The sequence below is a fragment of the Halyomorpha halys genome, unplaced genomic scaffold, assembly GCF_000696795.3.
Source record: "Halyomorpha halys isolate HHAL.00 unplaced genomic scaffold, Hhal_1.1 Scaffold71.1, whole genome shotgun sequence".
Classification (NCBI taxonomy): Eukaryota; Metazoa; Arthropoda; class Insecta; order Hemiptera; family Pentatomidae; genus Halyomorpha; species Halyomorpha halys.
Window position 1 is genome coordinate 1,814,257 of NW_027107476.1, and position 14,167 is coordinate 1,828,423.

The 14,167-nt window shown below is 31.7% G+C and overlaps 2 protein-coding genes across 8 annotated transcripts in view; one reads left to right on the top strand and one right to left on the bottom strand.

Moving 5' to 3' along the window:
* LOC106692771 (folate transporter 1) overlaps positions 1-12,253 on the top strand; it is a 43,148-nt gene extending 30,895 nt beyond the window's left edge. For all 6 annotated transcript variants that reach the window (XM_014438904.3, XM_014438903.3, XM_014438909.3 and 3 more), the window contains exons 3-10: positions 478-648; positions 726-939; positions 1,834-1,973; positions 2,045-2,170; positions 2,257-2,377; positions 3,676-3,868; positions 8,959-9,097; positions 11,128-12,253. In XM_014438904.3, the coding sequence (XP_014294390.1) occupies positions 478-648; positions 726-939; positions 1,834-1,973; positions 2,045-2,170; positions 2,257-2,377; positions 3,676-3,868; positions 8,959-9,097; positions 11,128-11,244 (1,221 nt within the window). In that variant the 3' untranslated portion in view covers positions 11,245-12,253. The remainder of the gene's footprint in view (positions 1-477; positions 649-725; positions 940-1,833; positions 1,974-2,044; positions 2,171-2,256; positions 2,378-3,675; positions 3,869-8,958; positions 9,098-11,127) is intronic.
* Positions 1-14,167, bottom strand: part of LOC106692768 (uncharacterized) — a gene marked incomplete at its 3' end in the record, with an annotated part of 123,865 nt that overhangs the window by 61,914 nt on the left and 47,784 nt on the right.

Below are 14,167 nucleotides of genomic sequence, written 5' to 3' on the forward strand. Positions count from 1 at the left end.
GTCCCATACAACATTTTTATGAAATGTTGCTTTTTAAAAAGCTATATCTCAAAAACTATTTAATGTAAATTACTCTATTAGGGCTCATATTTTAGAAAATTTACTCTTCTTTAAATGAGGTTCTGTTAGGTTTTCTTGTGTTGTTCCTACTTTTTAAGATATAAAGCTCCGAATGAAAAATTAGTTTTTTTATCGCTTTGAAACAGCTGCCATTTTTTATTCCCCCTACCTATACTAGGCAGACTCATCAATTTTGACTATTAATTATACATAGTTTTCATTAAATTTTCATCCGAAATTGGGGTGAGATAAACTGCCTTTTTCTCCTCTTGGGCTCTTGTACTATTAGAAGTTCTTTCCTCTTCTAATATTTCACTTGGAATGATTGTAATATTATGATAATTACTGGTGATTTTAAGTGAAAATAAATTCCCAGTAAAGGTTTTTAAATTATAAAATATTCTTTTTTTTTTATAGATCAGTGAAGATTTATACCCTGTTTCCATATACACTGCCATGATATCATTGGTATTAGTTTTTTTATTGACTGATTTATTAAGATATAAACCAATCATTATATCTGGCAACATTTGTGCTATCATGGTTTATTTTTTATTAATTGTAGGACGCTCAATTTTTCTGATGCAGGTAATTGAAAGTTTTTTTTGTTTATAATTGCGCTTGTTATATTTAATTGTTTTATAATTGATTGTCTAATATTTTAGGTGTTGGAAGTTTTTTATGGACTTTTTATGGCAGCTGAAGTTGCTTATTATACTTATATTTATGCTAAAGTTGATAAATGTCATTATCAAGAAGTATCAGGACATACCAGATCAGCTTATCTTGTCGGCCGCACGGTGTCTGGTGTTGTTTCTCAGCTTTATATTTTTCTTCGGCCCACTGATTATTTCACTTTGAACTATTTCACACTTGCAGGTTTGTATGTTGTTAAAGGCTACATTGATGAGAATGATTTTATTCAACTTATATTTGTATACTGTTTTATACTTATATTTAATAGACTGTTCATACCAATGGTCAACCCTTCACAGATGTTGTAATTGAAAAAAAAATTAAATATTATTTTGTTAATGATGTCAGCACAATGTGGACCTATTCCTTTTATGTCTGATTTAATGTTTACCACTTCTATATTTAATAATGTATGTAGATTCCAAGTGTTTTTATATTTTACCAAGCAATGCTATATTTAAAATTTCTAGTTTATTGAAACCAAAATTGTTATTATTTGGCTTACTGTTTTTAACTATTTATTATCACCGCCCAAAGACACCTGCTTTCTTAACATATATAGAACAAATTTGTATTATAAACATATATTTAGAACCTGATGGAGATCGTTTCTCATTAAAATCCCTTAGTTCAGTCTCTACTTAGAGCCTAGTTGAAGTTAATGGTAGTGTAGTGGCCCCGAGACTTTTTATCTCGCCATGTTGGGATCCTGGCATTGACCAACTGTTTCTCTCAAATCCTAAGCCTTTGTAGCTATATAGCTCTAACTTAGTTTTCATTGGTTTGTCATGCAGTGGCAGGTTTGAGAACAAATCTGGAACCAAAATGGAGTTACTTATCTTATTTTAGATCTCATCATTTAACCTTCATTTGTTGTGAATGACCTTATCTCAGGATGCTAACAAAGGGAAGGCACAGTGTGATGGCCACCTATGTGACTCCACGTCCAAAAATATTGTACAAGTGTTCTAACATTTATTCTTACAGGTTCTAGTAGCTGGAAAATTTTTTTAAAAATTTGTTAATTTGTTGAATAATTGAAACAGATTTAACTATGAATTTTTTGTGTTTTTCTAGGAATGATATTAGCTACAATCTGGGCTTTTTTTTTGCCCTCTGTTGAGCATTCAGTATATTTTAATCGTGACGTTCCTGCCAGTTCAAGTACTGATTATTTGGAAGATGAATCAAATACTCCCTGTACTACTGTTTTGAACGTAAGTTCAATTCCTTGAAGTATATTATTTAATTTTTGATAATGTTTTTTTATGGCTCATTCATGTGACAGGTAAAGAAATCGACTTTTAGAAAAAGTATCTCTTTCCTAAAAAATGATTTTTATTATGCAGTTTCAAATCTGTACACCCTGAAATGGATGTTCTGGTTGTCTTTAGCGACTGGTGGTTATTATCAGGTAGGGTTGTAGATTCTAGCCAATTTATTTGTTGCATATTACTGTATATAAATAATGATAAATTCTGTATATATTTTTATTGTAAGGTATTGTCATATGTTCAAGTTTTATGGGAACAAATTTTGAATGATAACAATTCAACCATTGTGAAAAGTGATACCTTGAATAATTTTAATGGGGGAGTGGAAACTTTGTATACTTTGCTAAGTGAGTATAACAATTTTGCTTTCAAGTTATTTTTTATTTAGTTTAGTTATAACTTTACTTTTGGATCTTTATCTATGTCTAACCTTGTAGCCCTTTTAACAGTCAGGGAGATTAGGGATGTTATAGAACTGAAAACAATTGTATTAGCTTTGACTGTTCTAGCTTGGCCAATGTATTAGATCTCCTTAACCATTCTATCCCAAAATAGCTCCCATTTTCATTTCAACCAACTTGTTAACTTTTTTCACTTAGATAAAAATGTTCTTTTAAATTAAAAAAATCTATTAACCTTTGGTATTGGTATTGAGAAATAACACTTTTACGTTTTCATCATCCTGGAAATTAAATAATATTGTTGGTAAAAGCCTTTTTATTTAGAAATTCAGTCAACCTTTGGAATCAGCACATATTAAAAAAAAAATATTTAAATAGACTAAAAAATTGAACTACAACAATAATTAAAATCTTCAACTTTATAGCAATTCTGTCCATGAAGGGTTCTTCCTGCTCTCCCTACTCTGCTATGGCTAAAAAGGGACTTCAGATTAAGTAGGTCAGAATCCTCATAAGAGGTCTATTGTCAGCCATTCTGGCGAAATCTCCTACCCATCTGAGCTTTCTAAGCTTGGTGAAATGGAAAATATCTTGCTCATGTTACAATGTTAGTAATATATTACAAAAAATATTACAGGCTGAATAAAAGTCTTATAACTTATTATTTTTGTTTGCCTGGTCACCAAATTACTAGATGGGTACTACCCGAGTATAAAATTGCAGTTATTAGCAGCCAATATTCTTGTTGTTAACGCCATAATATATAATTACCTTGTAAATAATATTTGAGTTTTATTAGTATTTAATTTAGTTACCTTTATTTTTATTTGTATTGTTTTATTTAGATTTATTTATTTGAAAACAAAAATGTGTAATTATATTTGTTTGTAACAATGAGTAATAGAGACAGTTGCTAGGGGTGATAATTTTTGCTAAGAAGCGTCACCTAGCAACGGACCGACCATCTTAGTTTTTTAGAGCAGTTCCGACTAATTAGTGGCCCTGATAGCGTCCTCAGCAGCCCTGTCTGACTTTTAGAAGAAGATTTTTTGAGAACTTTTTAAACCGAGACCTTCTTCATTTGTAAATACTGTTTTTTTTTTGTTTTTTTTTGTTTTTTTGTTGTTGTTTTTTTTTTTTATCATCATCCTTGTATGCTGATGATAACTCTAAATGAAAATGAATTTTTGTAATAATGTTAATTAATGCTATATTAAAAAATAGGTATTTGATATTTATTATAGGTGCTGGTTCTGCATATGGATGTGGAATAGTAACAGTTAAATGGAGTCGTTATGGAGAAGTGGCACTTTTTCTCTGCTCAACTGTAATTGCAGCGCTTTTGTACATCATGTCTCAAACTACTGAAATCCTTTTTGCCTTTGGATTGTACATCTTGTACGCTGTCATTTATAATGGAATGATTACAATAGTCAAGTATGTCATTTAATACTGTATGCTATTATTTTTATTTTTAATTAATATTTTAAAGTTGTCTAGATGAAAACATTGTTTTAAATACAGGTGTAGAGGACTAGATTGGGCTATCCCAAATTTTATCAAAACTGAATTTAAAGTTTCAAAGCATTGTAAAAATGCCTGTGCCTGTTGGCTATGCAAGGAATTTTATTAATTTCAAAACCATTCAGGAGATATAGTCAGTTAACAAGTAGTCCCATAATGTCTATGATCTCAAGTTGGTAGTGCAAGAGTGGTTAACAGTGACTGATTCATTAGTTAGTGTTAACGATTATGTAATCCTCTGTCCCTGCTAACTGCTATGTAATAATATATTACGGTTGACTGAAATGTACTTTCAAAACTGGTTTAAAGCAGTGATTAGTCGTAGTGTTTTAGATTAGAAAGATTGTAGTCATTTGATCAGTCTGATTAGCTGTTCCATTAAATTTTGGTGCAAATACCAAACAGGTTTTAAGAAGTATGTGTATGCGCTTATTTTTTTGTCTTATTTTTAGAGTTTCATCTGAGTGAGTAGTGAGTGCAATAGATTCAGTTTTAGATTTAGTGACTGACATTTTTTCTTATTATGTGGTCCTCATGTCATTCTCCTATCAAATGTTAGTCCGAAGTATTGTACTTTGTGGGATGGGTGCGTTGTTGAAGTATATTGGAGGACAAGTTCCTTGTCTCTGCATAAAAGTAATGTGTTGGAACTTTTCATTGTTCAGTTGAATCTACAATAGTTGACACCAGTCATTTAACTTCTTAGTTATAAGTTTAGTGAGGCCTGTGTTGTGTTTGGATGTTTAGTAATGATGGCTGTGTCATCAGAATAGGTAGCTGTCAATATGTTTGTATTTTGTGGAATGTTGCGTGTGTATGTTATGTACTATATTGGCGTAAGTATTTATCTCTGAGGTACACTGGCTAGGATTGGTCTCAATGAAAATAGCTCTGAATTCTGTTGAACACAGAGAAAAATCTGTGCAAAAGAAATGAACAAAAGATTAAGTAATAAGGAACGGTTACTTATGTCTTTTTCTGGTTTTTTAATCATGGTTATATGAGAATATTTCCACTGTATTTAGAATGTTGAAATTCTGATTGGTGGCTGGAGCTCTAAAGGACATTAGCTGTAGCACCTCAGTATTTATCAAGTTATATCCCGGAGCTTTTCTTTTCAGTAAGTGTCTAATTTGTTGTACTACTTCTGTGTGAGTGAATGAGTATGGAGGGAGTGTCAGTTGTAATGGTATGTCTAATGTATGATATACAAAGGTGTCATTCTGTGTTTGTGTTGTTAGTTTGTGGCTTAAATACAGAAGAAAGTTGGTTGACAAAGCCCTCCGCTTTTTTCCTTGTCCGACACAGCCGAAAAACCACTCTTTTCTAAGAGGTACTGACATTTCATGATGTTTTGGAGTTTCTTTGTGTGCTTCCATTAACTCACATTGTCTGTCAAGCGGCATTTGATATAATTCTCATAGTTTGATCGGTTAAATCTAACAATTTGTTGTTTCAGTTTATTATTGAGTTTGTTGAATGACTGTTTGCCTGTTAATCTGGGATATGTTATGGGTTCTTTTCTTAGCTCTGATCAGTTCTCTAATATACTGCTGATAGCTTGGTAAATTACTAGCTTTTTCAGGTAAGAGTACTGATGCAGACTATGCTGCATTCTGTGTGGTTTTCATAAATTGTCTCATTGTTTTCCCTAGTTCTTCCTCAGTTTTTATTAAAAGAGAGATTTGAGTCAAGGTATGTTCTGTGTAAGTCCCAGACCATTGTACCTTGTTTGAGTGCAAGTCTCTTTTGTACCTCAGAAAGCTCTTGGAAATAAACCATTTGCAATAGGGAGTGGTCAGAGCAAAGCTCAAAGCTTGTACTTACGGTCTTGTGTACTGTTCTTCGTCATTTAGTGACGAAAAAGTTAAATAAACCCGGAGCTTTACATCTAGAAGTAGACCAGTAAGTGGAAGAGATAGGAGTTGATTTGTCTTATGACAGTTCATGAATAGCATGCTATAAGTCCCTTCCTCTAGGGATACATAATCTTGAACTTGAGCTTTGGTGTTGTTACCAATATGTGGATACTTGGAATTCTTAGGAGGCTCTAGACTTGGCATATCACAGTATTATAACTGTATTCAAGAATTATTTTCCTCCAAAGCGATAAATTAATATAGAAATATCCTATAGTTTACTGCTTGGTAGATTAATTTTATGCAGCATCATTTTCTCATCACTAGACGTAAATTACATATTAAATTAATTGTTTAGCAGTACAATTTGACTTTATTATTATTATTATTATTATTAATTCGGATCTACAACTCAATGTCAAGTCCTGGTCTTCTGTACCAGCCTCCACCTATCATTACTCTCAGCCATCCGAGCAACATGTCCTCATCCGAATCAATCTACTGAGCCTCACAAACTAGACGTCTGGTTCCTTATATAAAACTTTGAGCTCCTGTTTTGTTCGACGTCTCCATATCTCCATAGCTCCAAATATTTTATGGATAATCTTCCTCTCCAAGACCATTAAGTTGTGCTCACCATCCTTGGAGATAGTCCATGGTTCCGAGCCATATAGAAGAACTGGCCGAATAATAGTTTTATACAATTTTGTGTCCTTAGACAAGGCACAGCTCTTACAATAGGGACTGAGGCTATAATAACAGTGGTTGCCACATAGGAGTCTTTGTTTAATTTCGGAGTCCACAAGATTGTCTTGGGTTATGAGCAATCCAAGATGCACAAACTCTGGGACTTTTCCAAAAGTATATTCTCCGATCCTGATTTCTTCACCGGGCCTGTGGGTTTCATCTGTGACCAGTTGGTCTTTTCTGCATTCACTTCAAGCCCCATTTTTCTCTGCTACTTCAGCTAATTTTATAAATTCATCAGAGAGAGCTGGGAAAGAGCGCCCAGCAACTTCTATGTCATCAGAGTAAGCAAGAACCTGTATTGTTCTGCTGAATATTGTTCCGCCTACTTGAATTCCAGATTCTCTAATGGCCTTTTCAAGAGCTAAATCAAAAAGGAGGCAAACCAATGCATCCTCCTGCCTTAGTCCTCTTCCTGAGACAAATTCATCAGATCTTGCTCCCCCAATCTGCACCATTCATCTCACCTCTCATGGTTAGTTTAACCATTCTAATTAACTTCTCAGGGTTATTAAATTCCTCTATGAATGCTATCATATGCTGCTTTGAAGTCAACACAGTGGTGTGTTTTTATCCCTTATTCGCGTCCTTTCTCAAAGATGATGCGTAAGCAAAATATTTGGTCAGTTGTGGATCGTCCTTTCTGAAAACCACACTGGTACGGTCCTAAACTCTTTTCTGCAAAGGGGAGTAGGCGCTGAAAGAGAATGTTGGACACCAATTTATTGTATAAGAGAGTAAGGAGATACCTCTATAATTGTCACAGACCATCCGATTACCTTTTTTATGGATTGGACAGATTATGGACTTATTCCAAGCTTCTGGCATAACTTCATCTGTCCAAATCAGAATGGCAATGTTCTGGAGTATTTTCATCAGCTCACTTCCTCCAGATTTAAGTAGTTCTGCAGGCAATTCTTCAGTGCCCGGCACCTTATTTTTTAAGCCTACCTAGTGAATCCAGAATCTCCTCTTCATCAGGTGGTTTCATACATTGATCACTTGGGTTATCTTCATAGAAATTCTCCTTCTCATCATCCTCCAGATCTTTGTTGAGAAGTTGGGAGAAATGTCCCTTCCACTCTGCGAGTATATCCACCATGTTTGTAAGCAGCTTTCTGTCCTCATTCAGGCAGTAGGTGGATTTTGTTTCAAAAGGTTTTCTATTCCCATTGACTGCTCTGAAGAACTCTCTATACTGTTTCTGTCCCCTAAGGAGTCCAGTCTTTTCCAATTCCCTTTTCTCTCACTGTTTTTTCTTATACTGGTGAAGATGTTTTTCCATTCTCACACTTTTGCCTGTACACTTCAACATTCCTCCTCCGTCTCTTGTTGAATCATGGTTTGGTGTGCTTCATTCTTCGCACTTGTTGCCTTCTCACATTCCTTGTCAAACCATGGGGATTTGAAGTCCTTCTCTGGTGGTCCAAGGACTTCAGTAGCTTTGTCTGATATAGTCTCTGAGTATTTAGCCCATATGGAGTCTATATCATTTTCCACCGCATCTACTTCTTGAATACACCTATCTAGCTCTGATTCAAATTGATCGAGAACTATTGAATCCATAAGCTTCTTGATGTTGTATCACTTAGGCTTCTGTCCTGGTGTGTTTGTTTTCCCAAGCGCTATTCGTGCATAGACATGTGCGATACTCAGAAAGTGATCGGAATCCACATTTGCTCCTTTGAATACCCTCACATTGGGGAGATTGGAAATATGTCTACTGCCTATAAGGATATGATCGATCTGATTTAATGTTTCTGATCTGACTTTTAAACTTACATTCTTTTTTATTTTTCAAATTATTATTATTCAATATTAATAATTCTGTATATTTTACTACAAATAACTTAACTGTTTAAACATCTTATGAATTGCTCAATACAATTTTTTATAAAGATCACAAGTGATACGCTATAGTCTGTATTTTCTAGCATTCTTCCAATTCCAAGTAATTTGAACTCAGTGCCTTCCCCATATTCTGCAAACCCTGCATTTTACATCCTTTGTTTAATTTGAACTGTTACCTGTTACTGTGCTTCTGCCACAAGTCATGCTTCAACAGTTCCCTTGTTCAATTCCCTCCTTTTCAACCACTTTTTTCTTCCCCAAGTAGGATAACTATCATATTGTACATATGTACATACTACTGATAACTGCTGAAATTCATTTGTTATGTTTTTCTCTTTTTATGTTTTTTCTTTTGTAATATTACTCAATATGTAAGTATACTGTATTAAGTTTGAATTAAACATAGCTACTCTGCTCTGGCCAATATAATATGTAACAACTAATTGTTCTAAAAGTACTGACTTCCAGAATAATAAGGTTATTTTTCATTTTTTTTTCTTTTTAATGTAAGAATAATTAATTATTTATATGTATGTTTTTTTTTAGCTCTGAAATTGCCCAAAATGTGAATCCAGACAGTCATGGTTTGATTTTTGGTTTTACAACATTTCTTGCTTTAGTGTTCCAAAGTATTTTAACCATTGTTGTCAGTTCAGAGTTATTAACAATCAATGAGAGAATGAAGGTAACTTTTTTATTTTATTATTATAACAATATGGCTCTGTAGCATCAATTTTAACATGGTTTTTGATATTTCTCATTTATTTTCTTATACTTATATATATTTTTTAAAATTTGAGTTGAAGGTACAACACTTGCTATTTGAAAAAAAAAAGGATAAAACTTGTGTTCAATCAAAATTACTTCCATGTTAACTACTGGTCTGTAAATTATTCATTTAATAATAAACTATTATGTAATAACCTGCAGCGTGTTTCAAGTGAAATTCTTTTCATTATTAAACTATGTGTATAGTTTCTTTGTGGAAAAACACATTATACAATGTAAGATTATTAATGTGATTCATATAAAAATTTTATGTTATCGTGCAAGTAAAAGTAATGATACGATTAATCTTACTTAATTTGAGATTAATTGCAATTTTTATTTATCATGAAAAGTTTATTGTGAAAATAAAATAGATATTTTTGCTTAGGCTGTTCCATCTTTTAAGTCTGAAAAAATCTTTATATCATTTAAAAAAAAAGAAATCAATGTTTCATTTTAGATGTATTTCAAAATAATTTTTAATGTCTTAAAAAATTGCAAAGTGATGGTTGAGACGAGATGTGATTAGAATGATGTATTGATTTTTTTCACTTTCACTTACCATTATATGGAATATATAATTAGAGAAACTATTGTAATCTTGCAAAATTTCTAATTCAAGTTTTCAACTGAAATAATTGTATTGAGGTATGTAAGTAGACTTGGATAACCGAATCTCCCTAATTGGGTGTGTGTAGGTGGGTTTTATTTGTTTGCTTGCTTGCGTGCACCTAGTAATAGCCTAGCTCAAAAACCTAGAGTTACACTGAAACCAAAATAACATATTTAAGGCAGGTATATGCCCGAGATTTTACAGCAACTTTTTCGATAAAATTGGCTGACCAGAAGTAACACTTTATAGAATCGATTTTTCATATTTATTCGATTTTCTTAAGAATTGCTCTAACAATTTTGACTAAACTGGGTATATCAATGTACAATCAAGTTATCTTTAGTAGCAGCTAATTCTTATCCTTATTGAAATAGTCTAATTGGGCTTAAATGCCTCAAGTACCTTTAATTTTGTATATTTGGGATAAACGACACATTCTCATTGTTAGCAATAATAAACAATTGATAGCAAAGAATTTGATTAATAAATAAATAAAAGAGACAGGAGTTCGAATTGGAAAATGCCAAGACTGCCTAATCTCTACCGATCACATTCAAATGTACATGGCTTCATTATCTTTTGTTAAACTGTTGTATTCTTGACAGAAATAATGTTGATATTTGTTATTTTCACCTTGAAGAATCCTAACAGGTAAATTTTTGTAGTAAGTGAAAGTTGTGTGATTTAGTAAACTTCTGTACATCATATCAGGAAAGAATGGTATATAATTATATGTTCTATAAAAAAATTGGGAGCGCGATAGTACTGGTGTAAGGCGCGATGCTAGTAACTCCAAGGACCTCAGTTCGAATCCGGCTGGGCAGAAAATTGTTTTCTGTTACACTGTAGTCATGAGTCCAGTGTAACAGAAAACAATTTTCTTGTAAAGTCGACCTTGGGGATTCTGAAGTCTTCCTGGGATCCACCCAGCCTCCTAAATTTGGTACCCTTAATTGGGTAAAAATCTGGTGGTCGAGTGTGATTCTGACCAAATCACCTCCTTGCACAACCGTTGGTCTAGTAACAGTTCTTCCTTACAAAGTACTGAACCCCTGACCCTTCATGGGTTGTAGCAGTACAGATTTTAAGTTTTAATTATAAAAAAAATTAAAAGTATTATCATGGAAGTAGTTATCAAAGAGTAAAATCTTTATTGGATACACGAGGATGATTTTCTAACAAACAATACGTTAACAACTAATCACATATTCATCATTTATTTTTGCTAGTGATACAAATTTTTACTTAGTTTTTCTTTTTCTAGCTGTGATAATTCATATTTTTTATATTCCTATGATATATATATATATATATATTTGTTTTTGTTTTTTCAGTTTGTAATCTACAGTTGCTACTTCGCATTTCTTGGACTTGTGTTTCTTATCATCACAGTTGTTAAAGTGTTGAGATCTAGGTTGTGTAGTGCAGTGCCAACAGATTCAGATATTTAAGATTAATTTTTGTTGTTCTTTTTACTTAATTATCACCGGGTTTTAGGGTCATATTAAATAGTATTGCTTGATTTGGTAGAACTGTCACTCTTATGATGACTTGTAGCTAGTAATTTTATATTTCTTTGAGTTGTTTAGCTCAAATCATTTAATAACTAGGATTAAAATTATGCTAGATGTCTAGTTGTATAAAACCTTGATCTAGATAGATTTTTTACTGCTTTTGAGACAATCTTGAAAGAATAAACTTTAAGTTAGTGAATAATAGTATTAGTTGATAGTAAATTTACTAAAGAATATTTGTAAAGTTAGTAAATTCCTACCTCAAATCCAAGCAGGTTGAAAGTTTTGACCGAGTATTTACGACTAGTATGTATATAATATTTATGTATGACTAGTAAAATAATTTAATGTCATATCTTACAAGAAACACATTAAACTTAGTTAATATTTGCTCATTCCATTTCTTTTTGTTGGTATTGTTTATTAGTTCCTAATATTTATTTCCAAAAACAAAAAGAGTAATGTTAACTATTTTTATAAAATTAGTGTGTAGTGTTTTTCAGAAGTACTGTGATAGTTGAAGAAAATTGTTTATTTTTTGAAAATTTATTTTTATAATTATGTTAAAATTGAATCTTCTTAAACTTAATTATTGATTTTGTTTTTAATTTATAAAGACATTAATATTATTACCTTGTTATTATTTAATTGACAATGCTGACCACAGTGCTTGCTGTTCCAAGACATATGACAGATTTAGATACTATATTTATTAGACATTGAACATTTTTTTTCTTTAAATACTTTATAAAATTTTGTGAAAAATAAACCTATCATAGGCCAAATCTTAAAATTTCTAAGACTTGAATAGATGTACTTATTTTTAAATTCAGATTCAGTATTTCTATATTAATAATTTTATTTTCTCATATTGTTAATTGTTTATTTGTTGAAATATATTTATTATTTTTGTTTGAAAATAAAATATAAGTTGTTAATATTTTAATTTGCCGATTTATTGGACTTCAGTATCCCAAACAAACTTTGGTATCCCATAATCTTATATATATATATATATAGCACGTAATGTCTTTTACATATTATATTATTTGTAATGGACTACTGACAAGAGAATTTCTTTCAAGCCTAAAAATTAGAGAAAAGGAAACTATAAAAATTTGTTGATTTATAAAAAAAAAATCTTTTTATAATTAAAATGAAAATAAAAGAATCAATTGTTTTATAATAGTTTATGTGTTTGAAAGAGCCATCATTCTGTTTTTAAATAATTTAAAATGAAAACTGGATTTTATATTAAATATAAATTTGATTTATTTTATAAATTATTGCCACTTGTTAAATTAAATTATATACATATAATTAAATGAACTTAGTAATTTTTATTATAAGAGAAAAAGAAAAATTTTAGTCTGATTATTTGTGCTTTTTATTTTCTCTGACATATATATTTATCGTATCACCCTTCCCTGTTTTTCTGCAATAAAGGTTTCGATAGCATTAGCACATTATGCTAATTGTTACCTCCTTTGTTCAGCAGTCTCGAGCAGATCTTTCTCTTCCTTTTCCAAGATTGGGCCCACTTCTTTTTTTCACCTGCACATAAAATCTTTGTAGTATGGTTAGTTTCTCTCAGTGACTAACTGAGGGGAATCATTATATGAGAGGATATGCAGTCTGGTTTTCCTCATATCTCAATACTTCAAAGAGGGTGTAGTTCATGGTGATTGGGATAATGCAGCTAGGTTACAGGGGATTGATATTGTTCTCGAACCCCTGAAGTGTAACACAATGTCTCTATTCCTTGTTTGACCTAGTAATATAGGATGACCCACGTCACTTTCATATTGGACCGGAAGGTGGGGAAATACTTAAGAAAGCTCTTAAAGAAGATCTTAAGAAAGCCCATTTTGGAGTTATCTCCCATTTCCATTTCCACTCTTCTGTTGTTTCCATCTAGATAATATTCTTCAGTTTTCTGGAATCCTCATAAATTCTCCCCTGAAAAGTCACTAGCAGACCTGCTGAACTTTCTCTTTTAACCATATGCTTCAATCCGTCTTCTTGTAGGAAGTCAAGAGGTAATACTTCTGCTCAAACCTACGTAATATAACTAGTGCTGTACTAATAGCACATAGTGGCATAAGTATTCTGCAATAAAGTTGCTAGTGTCATGAAGATATTTTATTATATTAGAGTTGATAGCAATGGTACAACCAACTTTTTTATTTGATTAAGAGCCTTCGGTATAGATGTACTTACAATTGCTATATTTATTTTTTTAATTCTGTTGAATAAGTATATTCTATGTTACTGTTTTTCTTGTATTTTCTGAACTTAGTCTAGAGCTGGTAGTTTTATGGTCCATGATGGGTAGTTAATAAATTCATTAGTTTTTGTTTGCAGGTCCTGGATTTCTTTAACATACCTTTATGCTCTTTTTGGTAGTGGACTTGACAGTTTTTGTTTTCTGAGAAACTTTTATCAGTTAGAAAATAGGTTCCCATGATGGATATCCATGATTAAATTTTAGTCTTAATATATCGACAAAGAAGTTGATATTTTCTGATGGCTAGGGGCTAAATAGTGCAGTAAATAACTTCCATCCATAAGCTTTTTACAAGGCTAGTTCTGGAGGCATCTTTTGCAAAATTATTACTATTAATAATGTTTAAGATACTAGCAATAATTTTGGAGATCCTGATATTTCTTTAGGGTATAATAAGGAAAATGACACGGTCCTTGTGAGGCATTAATTCCTAATAGTAAATATTCATGTAAATTTTATTTTAAAAAATGATTGTTTCATTTTTCATTAAATTATTTGAGTAAATTAGCAATTTTAATATTATACTTAAAATAAAGCCATATATTTTTCTGTAATCTATATTCTGTTATGTAT